Source organism: Betta splendens, chromosome 16, assembly GCF_900634795.4.
Source record: "Betta splendens chromosome 16, fBetSpl5.4, whole genome shotgun sequence".
In the NCBI taxonomy this organism is placed as follows: domain Eukaryota; kingdom Metazoa; phylum Chordata; class Actinopteri; order Anabantiformes; family Osphronemidae; genus Betta; species Betta splendens.
Window position 1 is genome coordinate 17142062 of NC_040896.2, and position 15560 is coordinate 17157621.

A 15560-nucleotide genomic window follows, 5' to 3' on the forward strand; every position below is an offset into this window, starting at 1 on the left:
CGGTTGCTGCTTCGAACTGTTGGGTGCGCCATATTGGTTTATATGGGGAGTGGAGTTGGGCAAGCTGCTAGAAAAAAAAAAAAATCAAACCAGTTCCTGGGCATGAAGCAATGCGCGTGTATCAAGTAAATTAACACGGTAGGAATAATTTGTTTTGTGAATGCAAACTATTTAAATTGCCGAACTGTTTGCCATTTCCAAGTGAAGAGGTCCTCCGCAAACTCGAGTCCAATGGATCCGCGGAGCGCTTGGGTCCAGCCGGAGCAGAAGGGACCTGCCAATTCCCTGTGGATGTACATTTGGGAAACCTCTCAGCTATTTCGCGCCGACAACCAGCTTCACCGGCAGCGCAGCTCCGCGGCGCAGCATGCGAACTCCGCGGACGCGAACGGCGAGTACGGCAGGAGTCCCGGGCACGTTATGTTCGGGAAACCGCCGAAGCGAGACGGCGGCGGCGGCGAGCGGGGCAGCGTCCGGAGGAAAGGCTCGCTGTCGCCGTCCTCCTCCTCGCTGGACTCGGAGGCCGAGAGCTCGTCGCCCTCCGGCTCGTCCCTGCAGATAGACCGTTTGAACGCGGCGGAGGAGGCCGGTCGCTTCCTCCACTACGGCGAGCACCACCTGAGACCGCGGCAGCAGCTGCAGCCCTCTACGTGCCCGCACGCCGCTCAGCAGCACTGTCGCAGCGTGCAGCAGCCCGGCAGCCACACCCCCACGGGCACCAAGAGCCCGCGTGGGAGCAAGCAGCACCACTGTAGCGCCCATCCGTCCGGCCGCAGGAGGCTCCTGAACCGGGCCAACACTTTCCACGGCGTCAACCCGTTCCTGTTCTCCGGATCCAACGGCCACTTGATCCAGTCCCCATGCAGCCTGTGGAAAAGCAGGCGCTACAGCCCCGGCATTAATGGGTGAGGACTTCACTGGGCAAACAGCATCATGACCACTGCTTCATGAAGGGAGTCACATTCACACTAATAAAGGTTTAATTGTAAACGTGCATCTGTTTAACCAGCTACATTAATCACTGTTCTGGTCACTACATGCCATTAGTTGCACGTTGCCCAGAGTCATGTTGATTTGTCATATGGTGCAAATGAGTCGGCACACATTTAACCGCCTGAATTGTCAGGTCCCTTTAGTTCTGCAGCCCGTGCAGCGCTCCGCTCATGTTCCTCCTTGTTTCTCGCTTCCCTGAAGCCTACATGAGGAGATCGTAGACTTTTTTAACTTCATGTCACCCCGACCGTCGGAGGAAGCCATGCGGAGAGACGTCATGAACCGAATAGAGGGCGTCATCAAGGCCTTGTGGCCCACAGCACGGGTGAGTGCCTGTCGGACAGACCTGTACTGGGCCCCAGTCTGCCCTGGCTAATGGTTGCGTCTTCGGACTGACTCTGTCATGGATCCTGACCTGATGAGTGAAAAGCCATAAGTGCTATTTTATTTTATTTCTTTGCCAGTCAATGACTCCAAATGGCAATTTAAATAATTTATCAAAACAGGTTGCTAGATTTTTAAACCTCTAGACATCTGGTAAGTAGTTTTGAGCCTTGCCTGAATCTCCAAGCTGAGGCCGAGTCAGATTTTAATGGAAGTGATTGCTATGTTCAGGTGTGTACACAGATTCTGAGGTCTGGTCTTTGTTAGAGTTCCTTATGAATGATCAAAAGTCCTTTCTGGGAGTCAGTGGACAGGGTGTTGGCTGTAGGCCTCATATTAGTGTTTGGCCTTTGCTTTTCCTAAAGGTCCTCTCTTGGCCGACGTGGCTGATGGAAGCGCTCTGGTGTTTCCAGACACATTTTAGAGAATGCGTACATTTAATTTCTAAACTTGTGATCAAGTGTACACACTAATTCTTTTGCAAGGTTGACGTTTTACTGCTTTTTCATACTTTACGGCCTGGAGGTTTGCTTCACTTTCCATGTCCTGTTTGTCCATGTGTAGACAGTTTATATTATGCCTGTACAGAGTTGGTCGGACAGTCATTATCCATGTCACTTGTTTATGGCTAATACAATGTTGCTGCACTCTGTTATATAAATAGTGTGTGTAATGTTATAAACAGCTCACCCTAACTAGCACCATTTAATATCACCATATACAGCTTTGACTGTAGAACTACTACACCAAAGTCCTAAACGTGAGGGTCTGACTGGTTCATACCTAATTTAGCCTTCAATGATGTCGCAACTTCAATCAGGTTAATTTAATTTATGGTATGTTCCACAGGTGGAAATATTTGGCAGCTTCAGCACAGGACTGTATCTTCCAACAAGGTAACTTTTGTTTACTTGTGATTCTTCCTCAGGATTTAGCTTTCTAGGAATTGGGTGTAACCCATGATGTATTCTATCAGTGTTTATCAGAGGGAGTGGGTGAAATAATACTGTGCGATGATCAGCCTCACTGCTTACATTGCTTGTAATGAGCTGTCATGGCGGTTGCATTTGTCATGGACTTGTGGTGAGAATTAAGCCTTGAATAATCACATTTCAACATATTTGTTGTGCAAATACGACTTGCTGTAACTTTTGTTTTGAAAGAATTCATCAGTTGAGCAGTAATTAGTGCAATCTTTTCAAGTGGGGGAAAATAAGCAACATATGTAATGCACTGATTACTTGAGCATTATGTCACTGTAGTATTTTACCCAGTCATTAATTTGTGTTGTACTGTATAATCCACAAATAACTGGGACCTTTAAGTTGAGTGCATGAGCTAATTTCCTGAAATGACTGCTTCATTCTTTATTAATTCAGCAATGTATATACCGGGGTTTTGCAGACCTTATGTAAAACACATGCTGTGCATATGTTCTCAGTGATATAGACTTGGTGGTGTTTGGAAACTGGGACCATCCTCCACTTCAGGAACTGGAACAAGCCCTGAAGAAACACTGCGTTGCTGACCCAAATACCATCAAGGTTCTTGACAAAGCTACAGTAAGTCAAGGACACAAACCACATTTGTTTTCAGCTAGATTTCAAACTTAAACGAGTTCGGTGAAAGCCTGTTGGATAAAAACGCTAGTCAAATGGTAGTTTATCTTTGGATTGATGCAAGTTGTCTTGTTCTCAGGTGCCCATCATTAAGCTTACAGACCGTGAAACACAGGTAAAGGTGGACATAAGCTTCAATGTAGAGACAGCTGTGAAAGCAGCTCAGTTCATCAAAAGCTACCTTAAGGTAAGAACAGTTCAACACAATCACTTGTGTGCGTGTGTATACATATATTAAAAGAATATCTTATGTTTGTATCTTTTGTAGAAATACACAGTTCTGCCGCCGCTAATCTTTGTCCTGAAGCAGTTCCTACTGCAGAGGGATCTGAATGAAGTCTTCACTGGTGGCATCAGCTCTTACAGCCTTATTCTGATGGTCATCAGTTTCCTACAGGTACTTATATATACGTATATGCCTGATCATGTTAAACCTTCACCTTCTATTCAAATCAATGTTATAAATTAAATTACTGGAATAGTTTTGACTCAATCACAAGCGTAAATCCCAAATGTGCTACATACAGACTTGTGTCCCTGATTCTACCTGGGTTTTGGTAACTGTTGTTGTCCGCCTCATCATTGGTACAGTTACACCCTCGCATCGACACGCGACGCACCAACATCAACCTGGGAATGCTTCTCATAGAGTTCTTCGAGCTGTATGGCCGAGATTTCAACTACATGAAAACCGGCATTCAGGTGAAGAATGGCGGTGCCTACCTGCCCAAAGAGGAAATGGTGAAGTCACTGGGGAACGGGAACAGGCCGTCCATGCTCTGCATCGAAGATCCTGTACAGCCAGGTCAGAATCAAATGAGACGAGCAGTTTACAATGTGGTGACGGTCATTGCATTGCTCTTGTGACGTATCCAGTCTCTGCAAGGTGTCCATGTTATGATTACAAACTGGAGCGGTGAATTTTGTTTTCACAGGGAATGACGTAGGCAGGAGTTCTTATGGAGTTCTGCAGGTCAAGCAGGTGTTTGACTTTGCCTACATGGTGCTAAGTCATGGTGTGTCTCCTCTTGCCCGCGCTTATCCCAACAAAGAGTATGACAGGTTGGTTTCTTTTTAAATTTAGGTTTGTGAAATTCATCCTTCTGTTTGGGTTTATTGTTATAGACTGCATCTGTGTTTCAGTACCTTAGGCCGTATCATCAAAGTCAGCCCAGAGGTGTTGGCCTACAGGGAATGGACAATTAAGCAGTGGGGAGCAAAGCATCCTGTCAGACTGGAAAACCATGGTAACGATGTAGCAGTTTTGATTTTGCGGTCTGAAACATGAATGTTTGTATGTGCAACTTTATTTCAATAGCAGATTTCTGTTTGGTTCTAGATGTAGAGAGCTGTGAGCAGGACCTAGCCCGACTGGAGCTGGTTTCCATGGAGGATCAGAGAGACAGTTCCTCTCCCCTCAGTGTGGACTCCCCCTCACCGTCGCCAGTTTTCTATCCCAGCCCTCAACACCATTCATCATCATCAGCGTGCTCGCTCTCCTCCTCTTCTGGGAGTGACATAGTAAGGCCGAGAAGTTCAGACCCTAATTTGTTCCTAGTTAAGCTGCTGCATATATTTTGTGCAGCTGGATTAATCTCCTCGCGTGTCTTGTTCCAGGAGTTTGATTCTTCTCCAAGCAGTACGGCTGCTGTTCAACTCCGCCCCCTCACGCTGGCCTCTGTTCATCCAGTTATCCAGCTGGCGGCTGACTTGAGGGCCACACATCAAGCGGGCTTCATCCACACCCCACCTCCTCAGGTTGTTCTCTCGTTGGTTTGACAGTGTGAGCACTTTGTCAGACAGCTCTTGGATTGTTTGTGAGTGAGCTGGGGAAAAAAATGCAAATTAGCTGAAATTTTACAGAGAGAAACCATTTTACTATATTTATGTTTCAGGAGTCTGTTCTGCCTGTCTGAGCCTAACGTGCCTGATGATCTCTCAGGCGAACTACTCTATTTTAAATTGAATGCCTGTTGTTTTCCCCCATCCGTAGGTCCAGGTGTCGCTTCCAGATAACCTCCCTGATCACCACTTCTACCATGGGACCGCACCTTACATCAGTGTTGTGCACAATCGCACATCCCAAGCGGCACCGCTCTCCCAGCACACTAACTCTTCCAGCCCTCTACCCAGCCCCCTTCATCAACTCCACCACCCTCAGGTAGGAGGGCAGCAGAGCCACACTTACACTATTACATCCAACTCCCATGGCGCCACAGAGCCGCACAAATTTAGCTTCAAGCACAACCAAGGTGGCAGCTTCCGAGGTCAAAACCATTCTCAAGATAACTTCAGTCCCCAGCGGCGGTTTGTTCCCCATGGTCACAACACTGCACCAGGCTTCAGGAACCACCAGCAGCAGCAGTACAACAAGAACACCTGGCGCCGCAGAAAGAGGGACAATGCGCCACCTCTCAACCCAAGCAGGTGAAATGTCGAAGCCGGAGAGTTTGACTCATTACTATTAGCCTATTGACGACTGTTTTGAGGCGGTCAAGAACACACCTATGCTGTGCTGCAGGCCCTAGCTCAATTAAAGTTGTCTTTCAATGTGTCTGATGATCTCTGCTCACAGTGAGCGAGCATCTCCAATGGCCTGGTATCACCTTGTCACATGGCTCCGGTGGTAGTCGGAGTCTTTCCTTTTTTTTAAATGTGACGTACACGAGAACGAGCCTCGTGTTGAATGAGGTACTAGTGATTCGCGTCCTAGCAGCTAAAAGCTGTCATCAGAGAGTTTCCATGCAGCTCGAACATCATGTGCCATAGTACTAAAGTTGGTTTTTAACCCTGGCCTGTCTTAAAGCGTGGACTCTCATTGGGTCTTTTTGATCAGGTTTTGTCCTCGGTTGTTCCCTGAATGCAACTCCCTACGCGCACCATTCTCGATTCAGAGCTTTTACCGCTTTGACTGTCACCTACCAGTTGTGCTGGACTGAAATGAAGCACTACCTTTCTACCTATGCAGCGCTAAGCTGACATGGTGTTTCTGGTGTGACTGCACAAAATGGACCTTGTCTCAAGTGCTTGAACTGTGATGACTAGTTTGAATGTACTTTGTGTTTTGTCTGTTGGTCATTTATAGTGTTTTTGTCACAGAGGGGTTTGTTTTAAAATTTTTCTTCACATTCGCACTATTTTTTTAATTTTTTTTGTACTGTAAACATTGTCACCTTATTTTACGTTTGTTGCATTTCTCTGCAATAATACTTGACTAGCTTTTATTTAATTTATTTCACCTTTCTAGTTTTATTTCAGGGGTTCTACCCACTATATTCTTTGATTACTTGGACTCTGTTGATCTGTGCAGTAGACATATTTAGGGGCCTTTAAAGGAACGTGTTTGTGTGTGTACAGCTTTCTAGCAGAAGAGGGTGCTGTGATATCGCAGTGTCAGAAATGTGCCAAAAATTCCATGATGTTTAATTTCCCATCATATTTTGCCAACTGCCTGTCCTGCATTTTCTACCACTAGTTCTCATCGAAGCTTGTTTGTTTATTTGTGTGTTTGTTTGTTTTTTTATATTGTTTAGACTTTTATGTGGGTGTGTTTTCTCTTGACAGACTTGGGGAAATGCACATTTAGCAGTTACTTGTCATTTTAGCAATAGGTGCTACTTATTACCAGCAAACTGCTTGTTTTCTGCCTTATCTCATTTTGGTTTACTGCCGCCTAAATGACAGAAGTCCTCTACTCCTATACAGCCAGAGCTTTCTGCATTGGTTCTCTAAGCACTGCCAGAATCACTTGACTTTGAGTTTTAAATTTTTGCTTTGAGTGATAGATTCAGGACAATCTTAAAGCAGTTGATTGTTGAATTGATCACTTTTTTTAATTTTTCGTACATATTTAAGGTCAGGTGTTTTTTTTTTTTTTTTTGTGTTTTTTTTTGTTTTTTGTTTTTTTTAAATAAGGTTTAGCAAATTGCAATTTGGGCTTGGTTTTTGTAGCGCTGCTGAGAAAACCTACATTGGTGAGGATGTGTCTTTTACCTCTTTTACAGAGTGACTACATTTGCCACGTTGCCATTACGACCCCTGTTTAAAGTAGCGTTTCACCAAGCCTGTCTATGGGATGATTGTAGGTTGTTGCATTTCTTTTTCCCCAACCAATGCCCCAGCTCGTGTGTCTTTAACGGTGGGTTGTAATGTGTAAATATATAGATATATACCTTGGTTTTTTTATGTGAGTTTTCTATTTTTTTTTAAATAAACATTTTAAAAATTCCAGCTATTCGTGCTGTGTCTTTACATTGGGGAAATATGGTTCCAATTCAGCATCTGCTTTAGGTATTGGATTATATAGATTTTGGCTATAACCCTCAAAATGCTATATAGTGTGACTGTTGTTGCAAATATTAGTTGGGACGGACCGAGCAACGAGGCAAAAGGCAGACAGGTGGATTTCTATTTAAAAATAAATAATTTTATCCAGAAAATCAAAACAAATTACTAAAGAACATCCATATTTAAAATACTTGTTTACAAAAGTGAAATTTTAATTACAAGAGTAATTAAACCTGTGACGCAAACAAATTTACTGTCAGCCATGCAATAAAGAATTTTTAACATCTGTCTACATCTAAATATAAATCTAACTTGCGATGTTTGCTACAGAAGAAATGTCGCCGAAAAATCACATCAGCCTTTAAACGCTTCACTGTGAGAAGTGAGTGACGGCATACGTTGCAGCCTTGTGGCATATCTCGTTACTGCATGTACTAATTTCCACTACTGTGAAGCACAGTTGCTCCTGTAATGCTTCATGGTTTCTGATGGGGGCAGTGGTGGATTAATGCACAGCTGAGCTGTGTTAAATTTTGTGCCCCCCCAATATTGTAATAGCGCAGTGAAGTAGAACATGACAGAGGAAGGAACTTTCTTAAAAAAAATTCACCGTTGATGCATTCAGTCATAGTGACTGGAATGCTCGATTGGTATTCCAATTAAGACCAAGGGGAAAAGTGTCCTCTGAGACTCTCTTTGCCCCTTCCTGACGCATGCTCGATGCCCACGGCCCTAGGAAATTAGATCCTGCTTTCGTGTCGTCATCCACTTTCTTGGCTCTGTCTTCATTGATAATTAAATAGCAGTGATACTTTGGCACAGGTTTATATTTCATAATTCTGTTAAAGCTGGGCCTTTGTTCCTGAGGGATGTGCGTATTAACCAGATTAGACGAGAAGGGCAGCTTTAACCCTGCATTGAAAATCTGCAGATCCAAATACATGTGACGTCAGGACTCAGATGACCAGTCTAAACAACATCGGCGGTGCATGCAACCTTGAATGCTGCGACGCATTGTGTGTATGAAGCATGTAAAGTCCAAAAAAACCCGTTCAGTCAAGGAAACGTAAATGTGGTCTTTGCAAAAATCATTGTTCAAAATATTATAAGTCTTGGTTTTCCTCATGAGTGGTGGTCACCAACAGGCAGTGACCATTAAATGCAGGATGAAAGTATCAATCAATCATACAACTAACAAGAGCTGCACATGTTTAGCATCTCTGTTTGTGTCAGGTAATGAGCTTAACCATCACCTCTATACTGATCAGGTCACACGAGTCCAAGTCAAGCACAACATAGAGGGACTCAGAGGTCAAGTGTAGAACTTCCCTTCATGATGTAATGTGTTGCATTGATCTTTTTATTTGTCAGAAAGATGGCTTAAATGATTAACATAATGTGTTAAAACGTGTTTTACCTTAGTGTGATGAACAAACGTCTCTGTCCAGGAAATATAATGAAACAAATCTTCACCGTCGTCTGTGTTGCTGCACCTTTTGCAACATCCTCGAATCCAGAGAGTACTTTGATCAAAGGCTCCGCTGTAACTACTGACACATTATGTTTGCTGTGTTCTCAGGACGGATGGAAGACGCATCTCTACTATTATGCTGTTTACGGCGTGGAGCCACCTACAGACATAATGAGAGCACAAAGTGTACGAAATGGAGGCGATAATGACGGACATGCTTTTGTTTCAGTAGAGAACAGGCGAAAATGACATAAAAGACGTGAGAGGAAAAGAAAGTCTAGACACGAGAGAGGAAGTTGCTTCCTCCACTCTGTTTGTCCGCGTTCACGGATGGTTCACGTCATCTCGCAGTTCACACTTTTGTTTGTCCGAACCCCTCAGATACCGGAGAAAACCGTGTGATCTGCTGGTTTTCATGCTGCAGCGTGGCATCGACGCTATGAACCAGTTTCTTCATGCTTGTCTGTCCAGTGTCCTGTCACATGATTAAACGATATCAGGAAGAAAGATGGGAAGAATCCGCCCCTCGTCCTCACACTCCTCACATGCACTAATAGGAAGCCTCCCCAACAGTATAAAAAAAGGACTTTCTCTAATTGGTGGTTTGACTGGAACACTTTATGACAGCTGTACAGACGGGTGACGAATGAAAGCGAGTGGCTGCATCGCAACATTGCCGAGGCTTTCACTCAGGTGCACTGGGCTGGAGCTGCACAGCTCTCTCTCTCTCTCTGACTCCTGCTGGACGTTGCCTTGTGGGCAGGTAAAGCTGTTCCAGCGCCACATGTGACCTTCATCTCTTTAAGCCCGCACCCTAAATATATCAGCTACCCCACTGTCCTCTGCAGCCGCACGTGGAGAGTTATCGAAAAGTGTCTAAATTCAGAACCCATTCAATGCAGTCAATGTGTGATTGCGTAATCGTGTTTACTCACGTTGCACATTTCATAAGGCTCCGCTCCCTCCTTTGTCTCTGAGGTCAGAGCATATTACTCCGTTAGCTTTAATCCCCAGCCTCTTGTCCTAGATATCTTCACTTACCTTGATTTCATGCTCATTCACAGTTCAATTCATGGCGCGTTCACTTGAGACATCCTTTCTTCTCCGACTCAAAAAGGCCTGATGGATTCTGTATTGTGACCAGTAAAATGGCTCTTTTGAGTCTCTCCAGTATAAAGATCACTAATGACCCACAGACACCTGTATTCAGGTGCTTCACACAGAACCTATTTTCCTGTTAATCACAAACCCACTATTTTTCTGGAGCTTTAAGAAACCGACTTTGCCTCAAACTGCCCGACAGCAGAGATGAGCAGTTAGACCCGGTTACATCTGGATCTGCGCCGCATACAATACTGTATTTTTAATAAACACTTTTCCCACAGCGTAGTAATAGGCTCATATTTGACAAAGAAAATATGAATACAATGATTTCCACAAGTGCATCAGCACAATCGACTTGCAGTGTCTCACACGTGCCTTTTTCCCTGCTGCTTCTGCTCAAGTGACCAGGGTTATGAAAAACATAAGCTTATGTCAAAACAACTATTAGGGACAATATGGTGGAGGATGCTGGACCATTGCTGCTTTTTAATAATGCATGATGCTTAGTGAAGTGAGGTGAGCTCAGTTTGTTTGTAAGCATCCAATGCTGAAGTAAAACTGGGAGTTTGTCCTTCCCAGCTGTCGACATGCTTTTAATGTGATTAGCTTTTATTATCTCTCCCTGCATTAGATGTTTCATAATTAATATGTTGGCTACTGATAAGGCCAGAATATTACACAGTTGTTCGCATATGTGATGCCCATAGTGTTGACGTTCATTTGGCGGCTCTTTTGTGCACCCACCATTACCCATACAATTCACACCTCATTAACACACTCTGGGTCCTTTGGCAAACAAATAACAGCCAGCGTTTGCTTTGAATAATCTTTTGGATGCATATGTATTTTTTTTTTCACACTACGAAATGTGTTTTTCCACTGTGGACGTCTCTGGAAGGTTAACTCTAAAAATAAACGCAGATGATAAAAGTGTATTACTGGCAAAGACCTCAATAGACGTGCAGCAAACCTGTCAGATCCTCTCAGCTGTTTGTAGCAGCGACAGTGTGGTTTTAGCTGGTAACAATGTGTATGTCTTCTGTGTGGTTGGTGTTTCTATTCAGTTTTGTGAGTAGCGTCTTTTGATTCCTTGCATAGTGTTTTGTCCAGCAGCTTCGACACGGAAGAACCGACTACTTCAGAAAGTAACAGTGGGCTAAAAGGAAGATGAAAGTACCTCACTCTGCTGCTCTTGTTTGTCGGGTAATTGGTGCCAAAGGTAAAATTATGTTGTGGGTTTTTAAGAGCTTGTTTTTTGTAGCAGGTTCTCGATCTCTTACGTACAGTCCTCCATCAACAATCAATAAAACAAACCCTCGTAGATAAGAGATGAATTGAGGGAAAATGTGAAGAGCATAAAGCATGCAGCTGCCTGTGCTTTTAATCCTGCTGTGTCATTCACAGTTGCAGCCGTCATGCAGCTTTTTACAGTGCAGGGGTTAATTGGATATAGCCAGCAGACCTTGGTCAGCAGCCTCGCTGTAACAAGGCAGGGCAGTTTCCCCCTGGGATTAAAAAAGTTTTTAGAATCTTGCATATGTGCCTTTGTGTGTGTGTGTGTGTGTGTGTGTGTGTGTGTGTGTGTGTGTGTGTGTGTGTGTGTGTGTGTGTGTGTGTGTGTGTGTGTGTCTTTTGTCATGTTGTTACAGTCCTACAGATCCTCTCAGACCGGCTGAGGTCAGTGACTGAGACATATAAAGTATTTAACATGGGACACTGCTCTTTGTGCTCTGTCTTGTCTACAGTCGATGTTTGCCAAACTTACCAATTTACCATTAAGTTTCATTTCTACCAGTTTCACATGACTTTATGGTTTGAACATAGATAGTCATGGCTGCCTTCCCCTAAAGGCAAAACCTTATACCTTGTAAATGGGAGTAAACTATAGAGCAACAACTTTATAATACAAGTTTTACCAACTACAGTGGAGACTGCGAACGTTTCGTTTTAACGAGGTGACATGATATTTCACTAATATTTCTTAAGACTCATACATACATTAGCAGTAATACTGGGATTAAGCGGCTGCAGGTTACCACAGCTAAAGACACCAAGAAAAAACATTTATCCAATAGTTATACTCCCTTGGGTATTGGGTGACATCTTAGGTTTGCAATACATAATAAAAGATAATTCACTTTGTTATATTTACATTTAATTATTTTTGTACTTGACAAAACAAATAATGAGTAATAATGAAAACATGTCTGCTCTGATTACAGCTGCGTCAGGAGCATGAAGTCTGTAATCCCTAGTCCCTTTTAGAGAATTTTATTTAACTCAATCTTCTTTAGTTTGTCGTTGGCTCTGCGTTTTTTGTTTCTTCTTTTTTTTCTTATTTTTCTCGGGTTGCCGTGCGTTCTGCAAATTAAAACGTTTTTTCAGGCTCTTCAGAATCAGAATCAGAAAAAGCTTTATTGCCAGAGAGTACTTTACAAAACTTGGAATTTGACTTGGTTTTGGCTGGTGGTGCATACAACATGGCATAATTCAAATAGTGCAGTGAGTGAAGTGGGTGTGCAGGTGGTCTAGGATGGTGTGACCTGTAGAGTGGCACCGATTGTCCTTGGGTTGGGGGGTCAGGGCACTGTTCAATAGACTGACTGCATTGGGAAAGAAGCTGTTTTTATGGCGTAAGGTCCTAGTCCTGATGGACCGGAGCCTCTTGCCAAAGGGTAGGGGCTGAAAGTTTTCATGTCCTGGATGAGAGGGGGTTGGCTACAATGCTGGCTGCCCGTCTCCGGGTCCTGGAGATGTGCAGCTCCTGGTTTACCAAATAACCAACATCACAGGGAGGTGAAGCGTCTTCAGCTGCCTCAGGAAGTACATCCTCTGCTGAGCCTTCTTAGTGATGGAGCTGATGTTCTGCTCCCACTTGAGGTCCTGGCTGATGATTGTTCCCAGGAAGCAGAAGGTCCTTGGGGTAGGGGTGGGCAGATCGATACTAATATCGATAATAACGATAACAGCACTAGGATTGATATCAATCGACTTGGGCCAGTAAACAAACAAGCATGTGGACAAAGACGAAGCAGATGGATGGAAGCAAAGAGAGTGGTTATATTTTCAAGCCGAAAATGAAACAACGGCAATTTGTACAATCTGCAAAAAATACATGTTAATCCTAAATACAATATGTTAAATACAGTGGCAATACCACCAATTTATATTATATATATATTTACTGTTGAACTTTGTCTGGGTTTTATTAAATTAATAATACAATATAAAAGAAAAACCCAAAACACCTAAAAGTCATGAAAATGCATTAATTATAAAAAAGTATTGGTATCAATATGGATATTGATATCGATATCGGCGATACTGGTCCAGTATTTACTTGGTATCGGATCCACACCAAAGCTTGCAGTATCGCCCACCACTACCCTGGGGTGTCACAGAGGATGACAGGGGGGAGGCGGGGCTGGGTGCTTCCTGAAGTCAACTGTCTTTAGTTCTGTCTTCACATCACATCTCCCTCTTTGATGGAGAGGACCTCCTCTACATGGATGACATCAAGCTGTATGCCAAGAGTGAATAAAATATCGACTCACTGATACATACCAGGCCAGGACCTCCAGCATGCGCTGGTGCGGTTTGCAGCTGAGTGTGAAGCGGTGGGATGAGAGTCAGTTCCTCCAAATCCGAGGCCACGGTTCTCGACCGGAAAATGGTGGTTTGCTCTCTCCAGGTTGGAGGAGAGTTCCTGCCCCAAGTGGAGGAGTAGTAGAAGTATCGTGGGGTCTTGTTCACGAGTGAGGGAAGGAAGGAGCGTGAGTTTGACAGACGGGTCGGTGCGGCGGCTGCAGTAATGCGGTCGGTGTATCGGTCCGTCGCGGTGAAGAGGGAGCTGAGCCGAAAGAAAAACCACCTGGCAGGTTGAGACCACGTTGAGGCAACCTTATATTTATGGTTGAACAACCAGTGGATTATATTTAGATTTTGAAAGTTGAATCAGCGTTGATGGGGCAATGTTATGTCAATGTTGCATTATGGTTGATCGTCAACGTTACATTTAAGTTGCTTTATGGTCTTTCATCAATGTTATATTTATGTTGTTTTATGGTCAATTGTCAACGTTACGTTTACACTGATTAATAGTCGTTTATCAACGTTACGTTTAAGTTGATTCATGGTCAATTATCAACGTCACGGTTACGTTGATTTATGGTCGATTATCAACATTACGTTTAGGTTGATTTATTGTTTTTTTTCCATTACGTTTCTGATGATTTATGGTAAATTATCAACGTTATGTTTATGTTTTTATCAAACATAATTTTAATAATAATAATAATAATAATAATAATAACTATGCTCTTAGAGTGAGCAGACTCAGACCCAGAGACTGGTTGCACAACAGGCGATATTATTGTTGGAGTACAGAGGTGAAACAGGATCTAAGCTCAGATCAGGGAGCTAAGGAGTCTGGGGACTCATCGGCATTGACACCTGGGCAGGTGTCAGAGCCGATGGTGAGGTCGGAGGAGGCAGAGAGGTCATCGAGGGGTGAATCTGTTAGCGGTTGCAGGTGGATCTAAACGAGGAATGAGATGGAATTAGTAATTTAGAAAGCACCAAATTAGGGCCGATATATATAGTGTGGATACTGACTGGTCAGGTAACATGACGATGTGGCCACCAGCGTGTGGACGCTCTGGTGTCCATATGCCGCCTGGTTAATGAGCTGTGCTTGTTGCTCCTTATTTTCTTATGTCATCCACCGAAATCCAACAATGTCCACCGTCAAGCTACAACATATACATAACACACTAAGACATAAAGAAAAAAACGCAAGTACATAAATTAATGAATGACAGGAAACAAACATAAAATAATCATCCCTCACTGGCTGCGCACACACATATGCGGGAATGAAACATCAAATACTGTCACAGTCTGGGGTTTTCTCACACATTTCCTGTTTTATTTTGTAGGCACTTCCGGTATCCATTCTGTCATGCCCTTTTCCTGCTTTATGTTTTAGTCACATGATCACACAGCGGCTTTCAATCCAGTCTTTTAGTTCAGTATATAACCACCAGCACTTACCTTTGTTTCCGTGACAAATACATCAAAACAAACACTGTGAAACATATGAAACCAGAATTAAACATTAAATGTATACAGATACAATAAATATTCAAACCCTAAAGATAACATTTAGGTCAGTTATTTATGGCGTCACCAATATTAAAACTCTCACTGTCATTAAAATTGTCATTGACACTGACAATGAGTAAACATGAATCAAACTAACTTACCAAACTAATCTCACATGTGAAACAAGTTACTGCCAATACAAATGAAAACCAAACGTGGAAATCACATGACACCACAAATGAACAAACAGGGCAAACACTGGACAGACAGCACCACCTGGCTGCTGGAGGACAAAGTGGAACAGAAACACTTCTATCTTTAGTTCTATCTTTCTTCCACCACCATGCATATGTGTTCAGGTTTTCCATACATTCAATGATGTAGTATCACAAGTCCTGATGACAACATTTAAGGACAAAAGTCAAAACACATATTTACATAATTTTCAGAAATTCAGAAAATTCCATTACTGACACTTAAGTTGAAACATAACCATGGACTAACAGTCTACTAGTTGCTTTAAATAATTTTAACTTACCTTTTAAAAATAGCTGCTACGTTTCAACGTTTTATCAATGACATTATTTCCACCATATGTT

At 43.1% G+C, this 15560-nt stretch overlaps 1 protein-coding gene and 1 long non-coding RNA gene across 2 annotated transcripts; one reads left to right on the forward strand and one right to left on the reverse strand.

The window, feature by feature from the left end:
- Window positions 1–38: 38 nt before the first annotated feature.
- LOC114843149 (terminal nucleotidyltransferase 4A-like) lies at window positions 39–7226 on the forward strand. The gene is made up of 12 exons (XM_029129404.3): window positions 39–905; window positions 1195–1318; window positions 2227–2273; window positions 2819–2939; window positions 3076–3183; window positions 3265–3393; window positions 3588–3801; window positions 3932–4058; window positions 4140–4243; window positions 4336–4517; window positions 4614–4754; window positions 4990–7226. Exons 1-12 carry the CDS (start codon window positions 232–234, stop codon window positions 5425–5427), a joined length of 2409 nt encoding a protein of 802 aa, XP_028985237.1. The 5' UTR covers window positions 39–231; the 3' UTR covers window positions 5428–7226.
- A 4605-nt stretch (window positions 7227–11831) lies between these two features.
- On the reverse strand, window positions 11832–15162 carry LOC129603229 (uncharacterized). Its single transcript, XR_008692947.1, has 3 exons — window positions 15123–15162; window positions 14473–14944; window positions 11832–14395 (listed from the first exon to the last, which is right to left on the reverse strand). It is a non-coding gene; the product is annotated as an uncharacterized LOC129603229 (long non-coding RNA).
- Window positions 15163–15560: the final 398 nt, after the last annotated feature.